General features: G+C 42.2%; 1 protein-coding gene across 6 annotated transcripts; it reads left to right on the top strand.

The window, feature by feature from the left end:
- The first annotated feature begins 641 nt into the window (after positions 1-641).
- On the top strand, positions 642-21775 carry camsap1a (calmodulin regulated spectrin-associated protein 1a). 6 transcript variants are annotated; one of them, XM_034602404.1, is made up of 20 exons: positions 642-999; positions 1507-1721; positions 9451-9713; positions 11132-11293; positions 11380-11460; positions 12174-12206; positions 13507-13648; positions 13882-14021; positions 14114-14210; positions 14300-14426; positions 14743-14828; positions 15153-15237; positions 15333-17691; positions 17810-17946; positions 18054-18277; positions 18606-18668; positions 18958-19045; positions 19146-19267; positions 19865-19983; positions 20148-21775. In XM_034602404.1, exons 2-20 carry the CDS (start codon positions 1508-1510, stop codon positions 20436-20438), a joined length of 4833 nt encoding a protein of 1610 aa, XP_034458295.1. In that variant the 5' UTR covers positions 642-999; position 1507; the 3' UTR covers positions 20439-21775. The 6 variants fall into 6 exon arrangements, with proteins under 6 accessions (XP_034458295.1, XP_034458296.1, XP_034458297.1 ...); XM_034602405.1 differs by having other exon boundaries at positions 18054-18262; positions 20148-20438; XM_034602406.1 differs by lacking the exon at positions 12174-12206.
- Positions 21776-24036: the final 2261 nt, after the last annotated feature.

The following is a 24036-nucleotide window of genomic DNA, read 5'->3' as shown; positions in this document are numbered from 1 at the left end:
AAATGCAGTATGTTGTAATATGTTATACATTTTATTGTTGTAAAAATGCTCTAATTTTAGATGTATCGATCATATCATTAAAATGCTACTATCTTGCTACTGCTCTCTTTCTTACAGAAGACCTATTTGACAGTATTTTTACAGTAGTAGATTTATATCCTCTACTACTTAGTTATGGATCTAAATCTACCTCCACAAAACAGTTTGACCACCACGAAAGCTACTAGTAGTGCAGAATTTACCTGGAAATGTGAGGAAATCTTAAAAAAAAGGTAGAGGAGATATTTTATGACAATGGGATTTTACTAGTCAACAAAGTTGCATTGTGGGACATGTAGTATCTGGCCAGTGTCTTTGGAGCCAGATCATAGACTGACCCAGTACGTCTTGGCCTCTGTTACTTTAGATTTTTCTCTGATGTTGAGTCCACAGACCAACTTTAACCACACAACATTAAATCTCTGGACTCTTCCTTCAGGTCGGTGGAGATGACCATCATCATACGCAGTGGATGAATCATTAAAAAATATAATTTAAACACTTAATAATATATTGTGATATGATGAAGACAGCGGTGTCAGTGTCAGGGCTCCCTCCGCAGCGCCCTCGGCAGGTGAACAGGTGAACTACACGGATAACCCTGGTCCCCATAGAGACAGGCTCCCACAAACAGCGCTGCCCGTCAGAGCCGCTGCTCCTCGGCCTCTGTCAGCGGCAGCCTCGGTGTCACTCCACCCGGACATGGTTCATTCCCTCGAGAACGGACTTCCCGGATGGTTGCCAGTGAGATTGTACGTTATTTTGTAATTATTATTGGATTAGCTCGCATCAAGCCGCGGGTTTATCCTGCGAGGCCGGAGATTTGCGCCTCCGGGGCGGGGAGGAGTCCTCCGTTATTCCACCTCCGTTATTCCACCGTCAGCTGAGGAGCGCAGGGCCGGTATGTCGGTGTGTTAACATCGCAGTCACCTCGAGGCAGGACTCCATGAGCTGGTAGAGGTGAGTCTTTGTCTAATATCGTGTGTGTGTGTGTGTGTGCGGGTCAGAGAGCTAACACACACACACACACGGTTCATCTCCGGCCATCCACTGGTCACCCTCCACCGGAGCAGGCGAGGAAATAACCACCAGCAGCAGCAGCTAGCAAAGATGGGTGTTATTGTTAGCTTTAATTAGCTAGCTCTCATAGAAAACATCTGCTTTTTGCAATGCATTAACAGCCTAGCAGCTAATAACTGCACCAGGGTGTGATTCAAAAGTGCACCTGCATAGATTTATGGCAGTACAATATGAATAATGACAGTAGGGACACCTGCAGCACCAGCAGGTTGGACCCATGCAGATAGCCCCTCTGTGTGCAGTGTTCTCTGTGATCAGCAGAGCAGGTGGTGTCTGTCAGGGAGCCAGGCCCCTTCCCTGCTTGTTGTTCTTCTTATATCTACTGTGTGATGTCATGGCCCTGGTTGGGTCTGGCATTAATGTTTCTGTGTCTCCTCCGTTGTGCAGGATGGATGTGGAGGTGAGTGCTGGCAGGGACAGCACCTGGAGGAGGGCAGCAGCAGCAGCAGCCGCAGCAGCAGATGATGATGATGGAGGAGGTGGAGGAGGAGGAGGACGAGGAGGCATGGAGGCTCAGATTGTACCACTGGAGCTCTATGACTCTTCCAGGGCCAAAATAGAAGCAAATCTCCGCTGGTTGTTTGCCAAAGCCTACGGTATCGGTAAGGCTTGCTCTCTATGTTTACCTTGCACCATTGAGACTCTGAAAGGGGCCTGTTTCTTTCCTAGTGGTCACAGTATGATATGTTTCATTTGTTTTATTTCATGTATTGGAGCAACCGTCTACTGTACATGAACTGAGCTACATCAGCAGCTTCATGTGTTAAAGCCAAATTGTATTTATGCAGTCAAGTCCCTGCACTGTATTTGCATGAACAGTTTACTTAATACAAATCCTGCTAATTAAACTCAAATTCCATTTCCTGGCCTGGTGTCCTGGAGAGCAGAGAAACCTACACACATTCATGAAGCTGATGAGTTTAGCCAAGGACAAAATTAATGCTGCGACTAATGAGTATATCCATTATTGACAAATCTTCAGAACATTCTGTCTATTAATCAATAAATCATTTGATCAATAAATGTCAGAAAACAGTGAAAGAAATGCCCAGTATTTATTATTATTATTATTAAATCAAAGATACTCTGTTTACTCTATGACAAAAAAATCATCAAACTCTCATTTAAGAGGCAGTTTCTTCTTGAACATTTTTTAAAAAGATTATTTGGTTATCAAAATAGTTGCTGATTAATTTGCTCTCAACCAACAAATCAATTATTCGACTAATTGTTGCAGCTTTGAATGAAATAATATAACCTTTCCAGTTCATTGCAGTATTTGAATGAGTAGAGAAAGTAGTAATTACCAGGTTATTTGATAAATGATAATTTATCATTGATAATGAATCATTATTCGGTGGTATAACATAGCTGAAATGCTTTAGTCCTGTTCCCAGTTTCCGTAAACCTCCCAGGTCTTTACATATCTGGCCTCAGTATCATTGTGGTTAGCTGATGACTGTCTTGACAACAGCCACACTCATTAACTATATGCCACATGTGAAATTGTGCATCTGCTCTAGTCTCATGAAAGTGAATATTTTATTTTATTAGAGTGTATATATGTAGTAGTCTTTCTTTTAAGGCGAGATGGCCCACCACTACTAAAACATAGCAAGAATCCCTGCAGTCACCATCGGCTATTAATAAATATAACATTTCAATAGATAATGAAGTTGAATGCAATAAATGGAGCTATGAATAATGGTATTTTGAGATGATGTTGTCATTATATGGTTTATATCAGTATTAATAAAAAAAACAATAATTATTAACTGTATCTACACCTCCAGTTCTCACTTCATATGACGTCAATCTTACTGTTTACAATGATGGATTCATAGGTTGTTTCAGTTTTTAACTGCAATGTTGTGTGGTAAGCAAAGTTCCTAAGGAAAAGATGCTTACATCTCAAGAGCATAGCAGCGCTCCAGACCTCGGTGGTTGTGAGCGAAGGCTTAGGTCGACATCGCTTCGTCATTTATACTCAGGTCACTGGGCTTGCCAGATCTGATGAGCTCTACTAAAACATTGAAAACTAGGGCTGTGAAGCAGCACTGTCTGGGCCTGAGCACTTGCGAACTCTGGACCTGATTTGGCCATGGGGGAGGGCGGACAGGGATCGGGTGAAACATCTCTGCGTCACGCCCGTTTTGCGATCCGTGGGAAGGATAAACGCGTGAATTTGAGAGCAGATTGGACAATGTACAGTGGTCTGATCATAGGTTTTAATTCAATGCACAGTGGAGTTAAAAAAAACGTCCTGTTTCATGGCGAATCAGTCAGTGGCACTATGACCCTGAGTCCACATTGACATATGGAGCTGTTCAGGCCGGGACTTTGACCATAGGTGAGAATGTTGGTGATTTTAATCTCCATAGAGTTAAGATGACACTCACTGAATTTAAAGTTGATCTGATGAAACCTCTGGGGGCTGTTGTTACACACATGTAGTTTAAGGGACATTGAACAAAGTACACTGAAGTTACAGCAATTTCGTGTGTCATGGCGACACGTTGAAATTTGACGCCTCGCCACTAACATTTTTTTTCCGTCCGGTCATGATACACGTTTGCACCAAATTTCGTGAAGATCGGTTAAACCAGATGGAATTGATGCGTTTTAGGGGGCGCTGTTGAGCCATTTTGCCACGGCCGTTTCTAATTACTCCAGAATGCGTACATTTTCACCAGGCCTGACGCTGAATAATCAAACGAAAAGCAATAGTGATGATCGCTGATGATGATTGAAATGGCTGTGAGGAAATGTCTGGGAAGGACTCACTGAATGTGGGTTTTTGTGTCACTCCCTGACTGCTCCTTGGGGAGTGTGAACAGGATGTCAGCTGTGCTATTCATGCAGGCCTGGGGGTCTCCCTGATTCTACCATCATTATGAGCAATAATGATGAGACATTTGGAAGGAGACACAGCGAGAAAGTCCTTCAGTAAAGGAAAAGCCTTTGTCATCATAGCCAGACATAAACTCTACTCTAAGTCTTCCCATCACTGCAGTGAGATATCCTGTGCTGCAGGCAATGACTCAGGAAATGGACTGGTTCAAAATCCTGAAATTCAGAGTTCGTAATGTGTGGTGGGATAAATAGCAACTAAGCCAAGAGAGAAAAACAAAGATATCAAATAGATATAAGACAAAACCTTCTCAAATATCCAAAATCTGACAACCAGTATTACACCACATCAGCATGAGCAAGCAACTGATACCTTTTCATGCTCAGTGTCAGTGTTGTAAATATCATGAGAACTGTCTGCTGGTTCCTCTCTGTGACGCTGTAATGTTCTAGGACAGACATCAGACACCGATAATAAACATCAAACAATTACCCTTTACTCCATCAAGCTTCCTGCTTCCCATAATCTCATTGGCTCCTCCTGCCATCACTGTGCCAGGAACAGGAAAGAACCCAATGTAATAGGATTTGACATTTATTATCAGTCTAATCTACTTTTCTTTGTTAGTGTCATTGATGAGTCAAATGTTTTTCTGCTAACGTTGTGTACAGCTGTAACTAGCAGTTATATTCAATATCATTATTGTTATTAATCTTCCAATTACTTTCTTAATTGACCCACAAAAAGTAAGAGAATAGTGAAAAATGTTCATCACAATTTGTCAAAGCTTGGCAACCTCATATTGCTTGTTTTGTTCAACCAATAGTCCCAAACCCAAAGGGTTTTAGTTTAGGATGAATAAAGAAAAGCAACTAAGTGGAAAGAAAGAAATGTTAAATCTTAAAAGAGACTTTTGTTTATCAGAGAAGTTGCTGATTAACCCCCAGTTGAATGATTAATTGATTAAATGACAAATTACTTCAGATGTAATGTTGCCGAAATTACACATTTTTTCATTAAATCATTCGTTTCCGCAGTATTATTTCCTGATGACTATAATCAACCAAATAGGACTCCAGCTAATGGCTGTTATGATTATAGGTTAATCTGTCAATTATCTTTGTCAGTTACAGTTTCATTCTCACATTGCTTCTAGGCAACAACACCAAATGATGTTCAGTTTACTATCACTTACGACAACACAAAAGCAAAGAAGGAAATCCCCACAGTTGATTTATTGTTTTGGTGAAAAATCACCAAAACAATAAATCTGTTATTGCAATAGTATTGAACGACTAATTGTTTCAGCTGTAGATCCAGCTTTTTATCTATCCATACAAATTTAGATACCTAAACTCAGGATATCTGCTGATACAGAGTACCTGATACAGAGTACCTGTTCCAGTCCAGTCTAGACTATGTGGCTATTTTTGAGCAGCGGCAACAGTGGCCTCTGCAGCCAAAAGAAAAAAATCATTACAGGTTGCTGGTGCATTAAATTCTTTGTGGCTGCGAGCAGTTAAGGGTACTGGAAGAAGCGTAACCCCTCGAAGCTAAGAGCTCATATATTGAAAACAATCTGCCATGATGTCCGTATACTGAAAATGTTGAGCTAGCTTGTTCTTATAGCTTGTTGAAGACGCGGTGGTGTGTGACTTCTGCCTGTGTGTCATCAAAAATGCTTTTGAAATGTTTCTTTAAAATCTGGGTACTTTACTGCAGAGAAGTTATTGCACTCATTTTTATGTGGGTAAACATGAGGCCAGGGATTTCAGGATTATCTGCCGCTCTACCACAGTAAAGCGAATGTACTAACGGATAATGTAAACACATAATTTGATCCTGACGATACAGTGACGGTGCATTTTCTTGGCCAATACCCGTTCATACCACTTACTAAGTTGTTGACGCCAGTACGCATCAGGTGTATCTGACTGGTGCATCCTACTTAGGCTAAAGCTGGCTTACTCTGTGTTATAACCACAATGATGCAGTGCCAAAGCAAACATGGACTTTTGGTTTTGGGCAGGATCTAAATATTTTGGTTGTATACTGCAGGTTGTGAAACTGCATTACCGCTAACTACCTGGAATATATTAGTCCAGAGTTGAAAACAGTATCTCCCATTGTAGTGGAGAGTGTCAGTGTGAAGGTCAGAAGAACCAAAACACTCTTATTAGATTAGAGTGCAAACCAAGCAACAGGGCAGTGCTGGGAGGACTCTGTTTGTCTGTGTGTGCTGGAGTGAAAGTCAGAGCCAGTCACATGTTTAAGTGTTTAATGGGATTGGATCGAAAGGCCGAGTCTTTGTTCACAACACAGCCTGGTTGTTTAGACTCATGCCAGTTTTACTAATGGCCTTTGGGGAAGCATTGAAATGATTTCTAAATGTTATTACTAGAAACTAAGAACATTAGGTTCTGACGAGAGGAATCATGTTTTTCATATTTTCAAGTTTGCATTTGAGACATTTTGAATAGAAAAATGTAACAAATAAAAATAAGGACTTTAAGGAAACTAGTTGTAATAAAAGTTGTGTCTAAATTATATCTTTAGTTGATGAAACACAAAGTATACAGATATTTTGAATGAAAATTACTTTTAAATGGTTTTAGAATAATTGTAAGATATATATTGAGCAGAACATTTTAAAGTTTGAAAAAGTTTTAATACAAATGGTCTTAGTGGACACATTTTTGTATCCTAACTGTGTCAAGCATATCTTGGAAAATCGGTTTTCCTTTTACCGACATAGAGTATACACCAATATAGATATATCTGTAATTAGCTAATGTTGGCTCCAGCTATATTGCAGGATGTAAATAATACTTGCAATAATAATATTTCAAAATAACTTCTTTAATTGTGTGTGGATATAAAACATAGTGTGGTCAGTCAAGAGCCACAAATCAAACCGTACTATACTGAAGAACTGGGCGATTCCATAAGAGACTTAACACATTTCTGCATGGTCAGACTTTCAAGTGTCACCACAGGCTTCATCAGCTTAAAGGCTGTGTTTTCTCAACATACTGTCTTCTGCAGGATTCTCCATTAAGCCTTCTTACTGGAGAGAATGGTTGTGTCTTTCCCCAGCAATGCCCAGAGTCTGACAGCCCTTCCCTGACTGTCAGCAAGATCCCTGCTGATCTATCTGACCTCGTGTCCAAAAGAATAGGAACAATAGCTTTCTCCAAACCCCTCCTCTTGATTTCCCCACATGCACACCAGGGTGGGCTTTAACGCTTGGATCAGGTGGATAATAAATATCTAAGGAGTACTATAAACTGGGATTACAGAGGACCTCCAGCCTCCCCCCTCTGCAGTTCTCCACCACACACACACACAACCACCTCCTGATGTCAGGGACCATACAACGACCCAATGAGCAGGCCTCTGTAATGAAATGGGACAGCAACCCAGCCCCCACCTCCGGCCAAGCTGGCATTCCCCGCCACCGTCTCCACGGCAACCAGGGAGGAAGAGGGGACACTGTGGGACAGCTGAGACTGAGGAAGTGTCAGGGTGAAGAGTGTTGTGTTAAGAAAGGGGCTGGTGGGGGACTTGTGAGATTTGTTTTTGTGGAGAGAAACACAATTGAGAAGAGAACGGTGGAGGGTGGATATGTGAAGTATTTCTCACATGATCTGGGATTCATGAACATATGGCAGCAACAGAGAGTGAGATAGACACTGTAGGTTCACAGTCTGATGTGAAAGACACATCTGAGGTCTTCACAGTGTGCTGTACTAATCTGAACCTGCCCCGTGTGTGAGAGTGAGAGCGTGGCGGTTTTCCACTAATCATTTATTTTATGTTTTTTTATCTTAGTCATCATGACATTGAATGTTGTGGTTACCGCACGTCAGCTTTAATGCTTTTAGGGTCGTTAAATATTGATGCACGAATCATTGATCACCAGCTTTTCTTGTTTTCCCAGTTTTGATCTGACTCATTGTCACGACCTCTGCCAGTCACGTTGTGTTTCCACCCCTGTTGGTTTGTATGTTTGTCTGTTTGTCTGTTTGTAAGCAAGATAACACAAAAACAACAGGACATCTTTCCACAAAACTTGGTGGAAGGATACAGTACACTGGGTGAGGGAAGAACCCATCAAAATTTGCTGCAGATCCATATAAGAGGGCAACTTTCTTGGGCATATTATTTGGTAAAACTGCATTCAGATACCACACTCCTCATACTTGGAATAAACTTCAGGACTCAATTAGACTAGATTGTTTTTTTAAACCTTAGAACAGTTTAGGTTTTTGGTAAAGGAAGTTTTAGTTGATGAATGCTCCTGGTTTTCTTGATGTGGCTATCTTATCCCTTTTTAAAGACATTTTTACTCCTCTGTATTCTGATCTTTACTTGTTTGTGTAAATGCAGGGCACCATTGTAAACGAGAGCTCTGCTCTCAATTGTTTTATACCCTGTCTAAATAAAGGTTATCTATCTATCTATCTATGTATAAAACTGCGTGTGTACACAACCTAAGTTTTTATAGTGGTTGAGAAAGCTGCTCAGCCCAATCTAATGGATGTGTGCAATGATCTGGCTGCCTATTCGGCATTGCTCTATTGTCAAAGGAGCAGTTCATCATTTTGGGAAAATGCTTATTCACTTTGTGCTGAGAGTTAGATGAGAAGATCGATACTACTCTGCTTGCCAGAGCCAGAAGGTCAGAAAATGTCGATCTACTCCTTTAAGACATGTTTACTAAGAGGACATGCGCCTATAACACTACAATTCATGTGGACAGTAAAATGGCTGGTGTGATAGACAGAAGTACTAATGTACTAATAAAACCCAGGCTGGAAAAATACAAATTCAGTTAGGTAATATTGATAATTAATGTAAGAAATAATCATGAACTTCCCGTTATTTTCTTTTGTTCCTCACCATAAACGTACATAACCAACTCACTCAATAACTCTTTCATGCACCAGTCCCTGTATTTCCTTCTGTCTGAATCTTCCCTGAAAGCACTGGAAGCTTGATTTCGTGAGTGCTTGAGACCGTAGCTCTGGATTAACGTGTCCAACTCATATAAAAATAGCTGCCCCATGTCTGTGTCCATGAACACCAGGCAGGCTGGGACAGCACCATCAGCTTAAGTATCCCAGCTAAGTCCTGTTAGCTCATTGGCTTCAGGCCTGAGGTCCACCTATCAGCCCTCATTGCTACCTGGCACACTGTTTAACTGTCGACTTTGTCTCAGCGCTTTCCTCCTGCGCTGGTTTCTTCTTAGACAGTCTAATACCTTCACAGTCTGTGTCCTGGGAGCTTCTCTGTTACGTCACATTGTGATGCATTGCTGGACACGTGCAGAACATGTTTGCGTGTGGATGCACATGATGTGATTTGTGGCTTAATAGAACTATAGATAGAAAAGCAACTCACTGTCGAACCCAGTCTCATCAACCAGGCTTAAAAAGATGTCATTAGGTCTACATGTTTATGATCTTTCCTCTTTCTAGACAACGTCCCTGCAGACCAGCGAAACCCCTTCTACACCGACCAGTATGAGCAGGAACATATCAAGCCCCCCATCATCCGCCTGCTGCTGTCTGGAGAGCTGTACTGCCGCGTGTGTGGGCTCATCCTGCACGCTGAGCAGGCTGCCTCGCTCCAGAGCCACCAGTCTGTCGTCCAGGCCCTGTCCAGGAAAGGCCTCTATGTCCTGGAGGCTGACAACACCCCTGTTTCTGATCTGGACCTCAGCTCTGCTCCCTTAAAGATGGTGGATATATCTTTTGTCTAGTTATATTCCAAAATTCACGTAACCTATGCACAAGTAATAATTATAGCAAATTAGTGAGTGCATTACACATTAACCAAGGAAACAGGATCTAATGGCCAGTGTTTACAGTGAGGTACTCTGTGATACTCTAGGTATGATACTTTTGTATCTGAATTCCTTTTCTAAACCTTATTTATCTATGGACATTTCGCTGAGAGCATTTTTTCCTCATGGCCTGCTTTTGTACACACTTTCATTAAATCAGGGGCATTTCTGTCATACATGCTTTCATACGTTTCCCCCAAACTCTTAATAGATCAGTTTTATATCTGATTAGAGAACATTGCTCAAACAGTAATAGATGCAGTTTTTCTGAAAATGTCTAATCATAAATAAGGCATTTGCAGATTAACCCTACTGCTCACGTCCTCGTTGGTAACGGGATCTGTGTATGTATGAAGTCTTCTGCAGCATTTCATTTCAGATTAACCTGAACCCATTTTAAAAAAAAAAACTTGTGAACTGACAACCCATTCTTACCACCTTATTACAGGTTAATGTGACTTTGCTTTCCAGAGCCAAATGCCTAATGAGCCACGAGTATTTAAATACATAATTAATCGGTGGATGTGACTGTTTTGCAGGTTTTAGAGTGTGTATCTAAAATATTCATGAAGCAAAATGAACCAAAGACTCAGTTCATATGAATATACAGTAAACCCAGTGTCTCAACGTATTAGTCATATCCCACAGGTGTTAAAACACAAAAGGCAACTACCTGCCCAAGAAGCAGTGGCTGACGCTTTGTCCCTCACAGTATAAATGAGTGTAAAGTTGGCTCCAGGCTACTTAGTTTTGTATCAAGCTCAATAGGAGACATTAAAGAGACTCTCAGACTGTCATCGTCACATGTAATCGATTTTTAAAAACCTATGAATCGACTTTCTGTCCAACTGTCTTCTTTCACAGTGATTGGAAATGAGTTGTTGATATTCCGGGTGTGCCTATCATTGCGAAGTAAAGGGAATCAATGTGTCGGGCGTACAGCAAAACACACACAGTCATTTTACACAGCTGTAGCTCACCCCTGGCCTTTTCGAAGCAACAGAAACAGCGTGTGTTAAACTAAATAATGACAGCAATTGTATCATGTGTAGGCTGGTAAGGATTTTTCTATTAGACCTCCACTTGTTCAGTCTCAAAATTCAGCCCTGTTTCCATGGCAACTCAGAGCAAAGTACTACCTTACCACAATTATTTTAGGCAATATATTCTTCTATAAACAGAGCAGTGATTCTAATACAGATATACACATTAGAGATACTTCTCAAGTGACTTGTTGGTTATAATGACATGGAATCCAAAATTAGGTTTCTGTTATTACATTAGAATATAACCCACAATCTGTGTTTTCCCAGAGTTCCCACATCCACCTCATTGACGCCCTGATGATGGCCTACATGGTGGAGATGATCAGCATAGAGAAGGTTGTGTCCAGTGTCAAGCGCTTCTCGAACTTCAGTGCCTCTAAGGAGCTCCCTTTTGATATGGAAGACGCAATGCTCTTCTGGATCAACAAGGTAAAAACCAAAACATTGATGTTTTCATGGTAGTATTTGTTCATTCTTTTGTTTGTTGTTGACTCACGATGTCTCTGCCACTTCAGGTGAACATAAAGATGAGGGAGATCACAGAGAAAGAGCTGAAGATGAAGCAACATCTGCTGGAGTCGTCGAGTCAGCAGAAGGTAAGACCCGTGTGCCTCGTTTTATCCCCTCGTTTCACACTCTCTTTGTTTTGTCTCTTTGTCCCTCTCTGTCCCTTTTTTCTAAAGCATTCTCTTTGTTGAACACTGTCTTTCTTTAGTAATGTTGTTGCCTTTGTCTGTTGTTCCTCTGGCTGTCTTATACACAAGCATCCTCTACTCACCGGGTGCATTAGCTGTCAGATATGTAGTTTTTTGTCATTATAATCCGAACATTCCATGGATTATGATGTGATGGGCACCTCGTTTCACCTTCTGAAAACAGATTCAAACATTTTCTTGTCTCTCAAGTGTGGACACCCTATGTCAGGGGTTTTCAAAGTCTGACACTGCGCCTCTGCCCACTCACTCAATGGATTTTCTATCTCTACTTTCATTTCGAGGATCGTTCTCTAAATTCTGGAACTTCTGCCGCCTTAATTTGAGGTCATTGGGGTATTTTATCAGGAAGTATGGTATTGCCATGAAATCTTACTTGAACCATCAATTACAAAATGCACAAACACCTCCAGTCTCCTCATTTGCCTGCTCACTAAATATTCTTAACACTTGTCTAACCCTCTCTAGTTGTTAAGATCAGATCTGTCCCCATGGTAACAGGGGATAATCTGATTCCTTGTCTCTGTTTCTCACCCTTGTCTGCTGCTGTCCCTGTTTGTGTCTCCCACCTAAATTCTATTCCTTCCTGTCTCTAGTCTCCCTCCAAATGGTACTGGAAGCTTGTACCAGTAAGTGCAACTGCTAGCGATCTCTTGTGTGAATGTATGCGTGGCTGTATGGGGTGTGTGTGTCTACTTGTGTGTGTGTGTGTATGCGTGTCTGATCAGATAGAACAGAGGAGCCTTAAAAACTAATGACTAATTTGTCAGATAGCAAAACACAGACATGAATCAAAACCAATTTTACAGAGAAGACAGTGATGTACAAATTGAAGATGTCACAGTGCCCCATGGAGGCAAATGAAGAAACAGCAAGCTCCCAACCCCTTTTTTCCTCTGCGTGTTTGTTTTTACTTTGCATGAAACCCTTTAGTAATTCCTTCAATTTCCATGTGAGCTTTTGCATCTAACATCTTCAAACACATCCACAATCCACTGTTCCTTTCAACACTTTTTCTGCTGTACACCGCGAAAAGCTACCTGGCACTTGAACTCACTGTCACCATCACGCAACGTGTGTGGAGCCAAGTGTTAAAATTGCTCAAATCCATTCAACCGGTCCCGGCTCTTCTCATTTCATTAACTTCCTCCCACTCTTTTCTTTCTTCCCTCACCAGCCTGTATTGCACGCTCTGGTCCATTGTGTATCAGAGCCTTTGGAGTTCTTTTCTGTGGGAATGTACCAACCATTGACCCCTTCCTTTATTTATTCCTGACCTCTACTGTTTTTGCATTTTGAACCATTTATTACATGCACCAGCTATGAAAGCCATCTCAGTCTTGTATCTGGTTTGCACTACACAATATCAACCTGATAATTACATCAGGCCTATGCCCAACAATTAGCATCATGGCACAACAATGATAATTTTATTCTGTAGTGTATAGTAATGGACACATCTGGGAAACCTCACAGCATGGCACAGTGGGCCCCGGGGACATACTTCCTGAAGAACCTGTGGTCTGTCATGTCTCACGGCCAAGTCACCAGAATCTATGACTCAGTATTCGGACACAATGACTTCTGTATCAGACAAGAACTTTGTGTTGTTTGATTATAATACGTGAAAGTGATAAACATTGTTGCCAGTTGAGTGAGACACAAACATTATCAACGTACGACATGAGGTTTGCAACATCTGACACAATCTGATACAGATATTTAAATATCATCAAAAACTTTTACAGAGAGCCGCTCAATGAGAATAATGACATTGAGAATAATAAGTCATATGGAAAGTGATATTTCCAAATATTATATGAGAAATGGTGTGTGTGTGTGTGTGTGACAAGTGAGCATGTGACTCAGTGTTATGATCTTATGAATTTGTGTACTATATGTAAAGTCGGGCTCTCTCTTGCTGTGTAGGTGCGATACCGCAGAGATCACCTGTCAGGTCGGACACTTCAGCACTTCCCCCTGCTGGACGACTTGTTGAAGGACGTGTGTGACGGAACAGCTCTGCTGGCTGTGATCCACTTCTATTGCCCTGAACTCATCAGACTGGAAGGTATGGTAACACAGGGCGACTGAATCCACTGAAGAAAAAGATAGTTTCCTAAGGTTGTATGATTTGTTTGCCAGTCTGACGTTTTGGGAAATATATTTGTATGTTCTCTTGCCAAGAGAAAGAATTAGATTTTCACAAGAAACGGGTTAAAAAAGCTCTTGATCTGCCTACTACTATTACCCTATGCAGTATTACCCTGATAGTAATGACCATTGTTATCCTGTTCTGTGCAGATATCTGTCTGAAGGAGGTTCCCTCCATAGCAGACAGCATGTACAACATTGAGTTACTGAGGGAGTTTTCTAACGAGTACCTGAGCAAATGCTTCTACCTGAAGCCCGAAGACATGTTGTATTCTCCACCGGTCCTGAAGGTGAGCTCAAAAACACTTTACAGACGGAAAATACTTTAAAAACAGGCTCCAATGACACTGTCCTATTGTCCCATTGATCTGGTTCCTGACAGAATAACATGATGGTCTTTATTGCTGAGCTGTTCTGGTGGTTTGAGAGCGTGAGGCCAGACTTTGTACAGCCCAGGGACCTTCACGAAATCAGAGACGGTAAAACACACCCACAAAAATACACTTTTCCTTTCGTAAACACTATGGTCACCCGTAATGGTTTCATATCTCTTCTACAATTTTCCTAGTGAGATTGTTGCTCCAGCCTAAAGCTTCTCGATCCCATACGCCCATCTCCAACGTCACAAAACGAAGTTTCCTGACGTCATCAAACTCCGCTGATGTCTTGACCATGCCCCAGAGCTCTGACCTCAGGTATTACACAGTAACTGTTGCCTGTAACAACACACAGAGAGTTTTACTTTCAACCTACAGGTTTACCAATTCATATACTGTAGTTGTTTTTCACATTACAGTTCTGAGAAAGATCTCATGTATGAATATGACAAAAACTAAGTGCACTTATCGTAGCATCTTCCCATATATTTTAATTGTGAAACCACGGTTCAATTGTTATACTGGTTACATACCACTAGAGTAATATTTTCAGAAAAGCTTTCATTATATCATAATTTTTTCAATTCAAACCTAATTTAATCTTTAAATTCAAACATCTGTCTTTTTCTTACAGCTCTATACCAAGCACATCAAGCTCCTCTCAATGTTTACTGCCCTTGAGACAGAGACAACAGAAGGTGCTTGAGGAAAGCACTTCAGGTAATAAAAAAATACTTACTCTGTGCAGAGTCAGATCCTTTAAGTCACAAAGAAAGTTCTTCAAGCAGAGAAAAGGGAGAGGAAAGAATAAACAATGGGATTGTTTTTTGTAGGTGATGTTAATGTACCTAATGTGACGTGTGTTCTTGTATCTTTCTTAGATCACCTCCGACTTGTTAATTAAAGCATTTAACTGGAATATTTTGAATTGTAACTGTAAACTGTAAAATATTTTTTTTATATTCTGTCTAAGGAGTTGCAACTTCAAATGTTGCATGTTTGAGAATTCCCTTTTCTGATATGGATCATATTTTCTTTGTTCAGTGCTGAGAAATAGGTCCACCTCTATGGCTCGTGCAGATGGGCCGCACCAGGGCTCAGTATTGGCCTGGCAAGAGAGGAGGCAGAGGTGAGCAGCGGGATTACAGCCTTTACAGTTTCTGTTTCCATGATTCATTACACTTAGCTCATCTAATTTGTATTCCTTCCTCTGTTCCTGTCCAGGCCTTTATCGCAGCCAGTGCCCTATGCCCTGCATTATCCCATGGAGGACGACGCCGACAGTATCAGCCTCGCTCGATCCATCAGCAAAGACAGCTTGGCCTCGAACATCATGAGTATTACCCCGAAACACATGCTGGGGTCAGGTCCTCGTCTGTCTCACCACAGACTCAGTGGTCAGAGCCTTCTGAGTCACATACGCATAGAAGACGAAGAGGAGGAAATAGAAGAGGAGGAACTTGTCGCTGTGATCCACCCCTATGCATTTTCTCGACATCGGCTTGGGAGTGACATGGAACAAGATGAGCTAGAAATCCAGGATGCAACCTCCACCTCAAGGGTTTCGAACCCTCATTGCTCTCCTCGCCTTGACAGTGGTTGTTTTACTTCGGACCATCAGGCAGACGGCTACTATCTGGAGCCTCTGATGCCTGCCATCCCCAAGCCAGCCAAAGAGAAGAGCATCAGCCTGAACAAGCAGGAAGAAAGTGGGGAGAGTCGCTGTAGAGCAGTGGCTGCAAGGAAAGCGCCCACCATTGTCCCGAAAACCTCACAGAGAATATCCCCTGTGGCTGAGTCTAATAGAAGTACCTTTACACCCTTACCTGTTGCAGAGTCAGTGCCTACCTGCCTCAGGCCGCCCACTGAGGGTTCATTAGGCAATTCTCCGCCTGGAAAACAACTGTCCCCAGGCTTTTTCCTTCATTTGTCGCCGGAGCACCACAGCTCTTTCTCCAGCACACTTGAGGTGGGATACGACTCTGACTCAGACATTGCAGACCTTGAGGAAGACGAGGAGGAGGACGATCAGATAGAGCAAACTAGAGAAGTGATGAAGAGAGGAAAGGGAAAATATTTACAGGAGGGGGAGGTGTGTGAGTTCGGTGAGGGCGAGTCAGCCAAGCTGAGAGAAGACTTGAAGGTGAGTGAGCGGGACGATAAGGAAGGCGGCAGTGGACGCTCGAGCCCTTGCCTCAGCACCGTATCCTGGGCAAGCAGCTGCAGCGCTTCGGGCAGCGCCAGTGTCAAGATGACCAGCTTCGCAGAGAGAAAGCTCCTTAAACTTGGCCTCCGGGATGGATTTTCAAGTACCAGTAGCTCCCAGAAGACCACACCTGATGGCTCTGAGAACAACCCCTGTCCTCCATGGCAACTGAAGACTGACCCCACCTCCAGTTGGCTTGGGAAGGAGCCTGGTTCTGTGTTGGGGAATAATATGATGGGGAGCCTCCCAGTAGTGCCTTCAGAACTGCTGCAACTTCACATGCAGCTAGAAGAACAAAGACGTGCAATAGAATATCAGAAGAAGAAGATGGAGACCCTGTCAGCACGGCAGAGACTAAAGCTAGGGAAAGCTGCTTTCTTGAACATCGTAAAAAAGGGTGGAGGCAAGAGTGAGACACTTCCTTTGCCCCTGAAACACTCCCAGGAATCTGAAACAGCTGCTGATAGGAATAAAATGAAGTCACTGTCCAGCAGGGATGACTCCTGTCTGGATACGCTGAAGGTCCAAGCAAAGATGGGCCATCAAGAGGGAGCACACATGAACAGAGTCAACAAACTGAGCACCCTGTCTCAAAATAATGGGGCTGATCCCGGCTGCCCTGAGTATTCCCGCTCCATAGATCTTCTCAATGACGCTATTAGTTCCATTCAGCAGCAGATGATGCAGCTCTCCTTACAGCAGGACCTGCTGATGAAGCACAGTGTGGCCTCACCTCCAGAACGAGTAGAATCTGTAGCTAGCCCAACCCCCACAACGACACCAACACCATCCACCACCTCTACCTCAGAGTCCAAATCTTTTGCAGTCCACTTTGTAGATATCGGTGGCAGCAATTCTCTTCCTGTAAGCCGACCTCCCAAGCTTAGTTCCAGCCAACGCAGCAAAGCCTTGGAGAGAAAACAGAATAAAGAGAACAGCAAGCTGGCCTCTATAGTGGCCTCTAATACTGAGTCCCCAGAGTGCACTCCCTCTCCTAGTGAAAGTCCATGTGGAGACCAGGGGACAGTGGCTTCTATGGAGAGCTCCAGGTTAGAGAGAAACATTCAGAGAAAGAGCACCTTCAGAGTCCATGGCTTAGCTGCAGAAGGATTCGGGCGCTTCCAAGAACAACCCCAGTCACCGGACCCACCAGTCATCTCCAGTACAACTGTATCTGCCTCACAGGCGGCAGATCCAGAAGAAGCTGACAACTCAGGAAAAGAGGCTTTGGCTGGAGATGAGAGTACCAGGGTCAAAGGTCAACTGATTGAGGTCGACCTGTTTGAGTTTAAGGATTCACTGGTGGATGGCAATCCAGATGGTACAGACTGCACAGCAGAGGGCGAGCAGAAGAATGGGCTGGGCTTCTTCTTTAAGGTAAAATTGAGATGTTTAGCATTTTGTGATTTGGCATCATCAAGAGTACATCAATGACATGGAGAGTACCGTCTGAGAAACACAGTGAGTAAGTGAATAAATGTAATTTATCTACCAGGATGAGGAGAAGGCAGAAGATGAAATGGCAAAACGTCGTGCTGCCTTCCTCCTCAGACAGCAGCGCAAAGCTGAAGAGACCAGACTACGCAAACTACAACAAGAAGCCGACAGTGAGCTCAAACGTGATGAGACACGGTACTTTTTCTTTTCACACACTCACACAATAATTATAAGGTTAAAGGTTTGTGTGTGTCAGGCAGTGAAATTCGGATTGTGTTCAACTCTCCATCCTGCTCTTCAAGGCGTAAGGCGGAAGAGGACCGTGTGCGTAAGGACGAAGAGAAGGCGCGGCGAGAGCTAATTAAACAAGAATACCTGCAGAGGAAGCAGGAATCACTGGTGGAAGAGCAGGGTCAGGTCAAGCCTCGTCCGCGGATTAAGTCCCGCAGGAACAGACCGAAATCCCTCCACCGTGAAGAGTATAACAGCCTCTCCAAAGGATACACCACACATAAGGACACCCTAGGTACTTGAACAGCATATATGTTTTGTCTAGTGTTGTCCATGTTGTCTTGTTGTCATGTTGTTTGTGTACAACATAGACTATATATAAAGATGGACGACATGACAGCTCCCCAAAAGTCAAGTTATGTCATCTTGATTGCCACCTAGTGACTGGCTGCTGTATAGGTCATAAACCCCTTGCCACCACTATGTTTTAATTTGTTATTTGTTATAAAAATGGGGTTAAATGGCAGGTGGAGAAGCGTCGTCCATCTTTCAATACAGTCTTTTCAGTTAACCTCACTCGTGTAAATGTTGTCAAGCTCTGAGTGTGTACGTGTGTTGTGCAGGTAATTCTCTGAAGGTGTCCATGTTGATCAAAGCCCAGGGCTCAGCAGCAGGCTGCAGGGGAGGTGAACCTTCTAACCTGCTCTGCATGATGTGATATGAGACAAACACATCCCATAAAATCCCTGGACTAGAAAAGATCAGACTTTATACAGTACCTGGTTCAGAACGAATTGTGATCCACTTGTCTTTTAAGCAGATTTCTGTCCCTTGTTTGAATCATGGGGTTGTAGGCTGTTAGTATTTAGAGTAACGTTACATTATTTATTTGGGTTCCTGCTTGCATATGGAAATAGAACAGTGGGGGGATCGGGCAAACAACAATTAGGCACTAAGTCCATCTGTCAATTTCAGTCGATCTGAGCTGCAGTCATCGAGGATCGACGCTCTCTTTGGCGACAGAGACAGACAGTGTCATATCGGGAGGGGCAGAGCCGCAGAGGTGAGGATTCCCAAGTTGTGTGTAAAGTCCCGAGATGATAGACTCGTCCAGTCTGCCTATCATACTAGTAATTTGATTGACCTGTATGTTTGTGCTTCAGGGCTGCTTCTGTTTGCTCTGTGGAGTCATTCCCGATGCTGAGCAGAGCATCCAGCAGGAACATGGAGAGGGACTGGGAGAACGGCTCCATCGCCTCTTCCATCATGTCCACAGAGTACAACGGTGAGCAGAGATGTAGAAAAAGCTTTTCATTTATTGTTCCTATCACCTAGCAATTATTTGAGCATTAAAATCTCAAGACAAAGTTAAAGACAAAACATATTTTTGATCATTTTGGGGAAATGTGTTTTTTCCTTTTTTTTTGCTGAGAGGTAGATGAAAAGTTTGACACCGTTATTGGCTGATCAAATCTGTAAATATGAAATCAGAGCCATCAGCCAATCAGTATAGTTTTATGATGGGATATGCCCTGGAACCTTTTCTGGCCGCCTGGACCTTTGTCTTATCAACGACGCTAACAGGCTACTAGTGCTGAGCCGTCTGGACTTGCAGACATTTGTCATACGTAAAGTAATGTCCTTTGAGTTTTAGGTTATGCATGAAGCACATTTAGATCAAGCCCAAGTGGTCGCTGCATCCAACCCAGCTTCCAGACTTTATGCTCATCTAAGATAGCTAAGCTCTAGCCCCATACTTAATTTACAGATATGGGATATGTGGTATCAATCTTCAAATCTCGCTCAATGTATTTCCTAAACAATTCCTTTCAACACCTACACACTGACTTTAAGACATTTCTCTCTCTTTTGTTTGTAAAAGGTCCTAAACTCTTCAAGGAGCCGAGCTCTAAGTCCAACAAGCCAATCATCATCAATGCCATCGCTCACTGCTGCCTGGCTGGAAAGGTTAATGAGGGCCAGAAGAATGTTATTCTGGAGGTCAGTGTCATCACTTGAAGTTGAATTGTTATAGCTATTAGTAAACTTTGTGTCATTTGTAGAGAAAGTAGGTTTGTATTTTTTTTTATCTATTATTCTCACAGTAACATTTCTCTTCCTGTTCGATGCGATGTGTTGAATTCTGTCTTATGTCTGTTTCACAGGAGCTTGAAAAGTGCGATGCCAACCACCTGATCATCCTCTTCCGTGACGGCGGGTGCCAGTTCCGCGCCATTTACTCATACTCCCCAGACACGGAGGAGATCGTCAAGTTCACGGGCACCGGGCCGCGCAACATTACCCGGAAAATGATTGACAAGGTCTATAAATACAGCTCTGACCGCAAGCAGTTCACTGCCATCCCCACCAAGAGCGTGTCGGTCAGCGTGGACGCTCTGACTATCCACAACCACCTCTGGCAGGTCAAGAGACCAGGGAGCGCACGGAGGAAGTGAGAGGGAAAAGAAACCCTGATTTCCAGTTTCTGTTTATTTACATGTGTTGGGCAGGACCCAATAATCCTGGAGATGATTGACATGCGATCATGTTAGATCGAGGGCGTAGATGTCAGTGTGTGGCAGTGCAAGAGGGTGAACCACCTGACAATTGAATGCACTCCTTTATTTATTTTTTTGCGTTTTCTCCTGCATGTCACACTGATATGATTTGTTGGGACGTCCTACAGTGACTAGGCACCGTTCATGATGGATTCTTATGTAGCAGCGAAGAGGAAATGGACCCTGGAGTCGAATACTACTGAATACTACTGGCAAAAGCTGACACACACTAATAACAAGTACGACTACAGACAGGCAGTGGTGAACAACCACTCGATACTATATACCGTAACGTTTGCTATTTCAGCTCGGCAAAAAATGTACACCTTCAGCTGTGATTATTATGAATCCAGGCTCGACATACAGAGCTCCTGTTTATTCACCAGTAACTTCTACTGGTCAATGCTTTTCTGAAAGTAAAGAAACTTTTCTATGTAAGTATGGGATGGATGTTAGTGAGTGGTCACGTCCAGTGTTGTTTTCTATTTTAGTGTGTTTGAGGAAGTGTGCGAGTATTTGTGTTAGGGAAGTGGGGGGTGGGGGGGGGGAGCTGAAAGCGATGACACCTGTGCATCCATCTCTGAATGTTTACTCTTATTTATGCTTTAAAACTGTCATGAAACGGAACAATGGAGCAAAGCAACAAGAGAATTTATGTTTCTGTTCGGGACCTGCTGTTACGTTTTTGTGGAGGAGAGATTACGTCTTTCGAAAGGAGGGTATATTTTACCAGTATTTATTCCACACAGGAAGCGCTTTGGAGACTCAGTGCATTATACTTCATCAGTAGTGCATTATATATCCGTACCCATACGAGTCATTTGAGATCCCTGACTGGCTCGTATTGCTGAACCAAAATGATCTGAGCTATGCCACTGAGCCGTTCGCTGCTCATTAACAGCTCACAGGATTCTGGTGAGCATTATATTTCAATGTAGCTTCTGGCATTGTACACTAGTAATATCCCTGTGATGACTGTCAGCGGCTGGTATAATGTTGGGGGGAGGAATTGCACAATACTTGATATTTGTTTGCTGCATTTGTACATTTTTGAGTAGTATTTTTTGTACTTTATGTACAAGTTATGTTTACTAAAAAGCAGGCACTATTTTGAGGTTTATTCTGTCACAGGCAACGTTATCAGAGACGTTATCAGACTTATTTCATTGTGTTATGTTGTTTATTTATTTTGAAGAAATATAATAAAGTGCAACTAGGTATGTTTTCTTGCTAAAGTTGTCGTGGTCTGTGTGGATCTTTATGTTTCCAATATGTTCATCTGTTACTCACCACTTCTTTCTTGGGCAGAGGGAGTAAAACATTTACAATATCAATATGTCGGCCGATATATTTACTAAAAAATAAACACCAGTACAAATACAACCAAATATATAGCACTTATATTAAGAGAATAAACATTTTTCTTACTTAAAATGTAAACATGAGTAGTTTTCATTTTGGCTCATATTGGCAAAAATCGACATTGATAACGATATGGCTCATATCTGCCAATATTATCGACCAAGTGATAAATCAATCAAGGTTAAAGTTTTTCTGTCTCACCTGCCTTCCTGTATCTCTCCTCTTCATGTGCACTCTGTTTCTCTGCTGCTCTCATTTCTCTCTCTCCTCTGGATGATAAAGACTAAACAGTGTTTTTATGAAAGGTTATTTCATATTTGTTTGTGCGTGTCAATGTGACACTAAGCGTTAAAAGTCTTCACAGAACATATGTACTTTGAGGAACTCTAAATTCAGTGAATATAAAATCATTGCTCAGAATTATGACTCAGATTTCTGCACTGAGTGCGTTTTAAGTGTTCGGCCTTGATTGCCTTCATGAGTGTGTCACGCCGGTTGCAGATTGATGTTCTGGTACACTCTGTTCACTTCTCCCTGGTACCTGTGGCTCACTTTGGGTAGAGTCATGGTTTGCATTATCATTCCTTCCGGCTGCTGTTTCTCTTTGGATTTCCAATGCGACATGCTGGGTAAGCTGACAAGCCCAGGCTAATAACAGGCACATGTCATGATTCTGCCACTGTGGCTCTGAACTTTTTAAGTATGGAAAACTAATTTGCTTCTGTTTTATGACTTTTACCTGTGTTTCCTTGTGTTGACGTTTGTGTACAGTTGCCTCCCCCTGAGTTCTCCGCTCCCTGTTTTATTTTGAAATTATGCTCCTTGTGTGTCTGTAGCTTAACCTCCTGTCTTTGTCCTGTCTTCCTGTCCCTGTGATCGTCTGCACCTGTTCCTCATGTGTTTCACCTGTGTTCAATCATCCCTGCAGCCCCCCCTTGTGTATATAAGTCTCTGTGCTTCTTGTTGTCTTTTGTGTGTCATCTTGCTCGTTTGCCTTGTGCTTTGCTGCTGTTCCCTGTTTCCCTAGTGTTTTCCTAGTTATCTTTGTTTTTTGGAAACCTGTTTTTGCATTATGTTCCCTTTCCTGGTGTTTTTCCACTGGAATCTGTGGTTCCTGCATTTTGTCTCTCCGTTTGTGACAGCACATGGTTAAAGAATGATCAGAAAATGAAACAGTCACACACTGATCTCCCTTTAAAGTGTATTTTGAGCAGCATCAAAACATTTTGGCAACATACATTGGTCAGGAAGTTTACCAAGAACCTTCTTGATGAAGTTAAAAACCTGCAGCCAAAAATACAAACATCTCTTTATCAATCAGTCGCAGAGTTGAATGAAAGTATATTTTAAAAAAAGATTTGGGGCATAATGGCACAAACAAACTCTGGTTGCTGAGTGCTGCACCTGAATAATGCAGAGAATTTTAGGCAACATGATGCTGATGAAACGTTTTTGAGGATTATGTGATTACTCACCTCAGCAAAACTCTCCACTACAGTGTATATATGAAGGAATTGGAATGTACCAGCGGCTTTTATAATCTATGTTCCTGTTTTGATTCTATATCCTTGGGGAAGGTTGGTGCAACACCTCAGATTAGTGATATATGTTCACTTCTGAAACTCTATACAAAGTCCTGAAAACACAATTACATTAACCCAATGACGTTCAGTCAAGCTCAACAGTCACCTTATGAAACCACATTTAAATTCACAAGATCCATTATTATATATTTTTTAAATCAAGATCCATAAATAGTTTTTTGAGAGATTAAGGAAAATTTTGAAAAACACACCATTTTGAGGAACGTCAAAAGAAATTCCTGGATCTGCTTCCTTGGGCCATACCCCACCCCTCCACAAAATATCAGGGTAATCGGATGAGCGTTTTTTGCCTAATCCTGCTAAAAATCAAACAGACAAACAAACAAAGGGTGAAAAAATAAACTCCTTGTTGGAAGTAAACAGTTCAAGTTCTGTAGTTTCATTTCAATAAACTTACATATTTATAAATGATTAATAAAGGCAGAAACATTTTACATTAACCCTGGTGTTTTGTACACAGGTTTACTTCCTCATTAAATGTTTATTCTTTCTAATGAGGATTAAACAGAGGATAGATAACCTGTTTATTA

Source organism: Hippoglossus hippoglossus, chromosome 12 (genome assembly GCF_009819705.1).
Source record: "Hippoglossus hippoglossus isolate fHipHip1 chromosome 12, fHipHip1.pri, whole genome shotgun sequence".
NCBI lineage: Eukaryota > Metazoa > Chordata > Actinopteri > Pleuronectiformes > Pleuronectidae > Hippoglossus > Hippoglossus hippoglossus.
This window is presented reverse-complemented; position numbering and strand designations above follow the sequence as displayed.

Coding starts and splice junctions, on each gene's coding strand:
- camsap1a (XM_034602404.1), top strand. CDS start 1,508: ATGGATGTGGAGGTGAGTGCTGGCAGGGACAGCACCTGGAGGAGGGCA. Junction 1,722..9,450: donor TGCCAAAGCCTACGGTATCG/GTAAGGCTTGCT, acceptor TCCTCTTTCTAG/ACAACGTCCCTGCAGACCAG. Junction 12,207..13,506: donor GGTACTGGAAGCTTGTACCA/GTAAGTGCAACT, acceptor CTTGCTGTGTAG/GTGCGATACCGCAGAGATCA.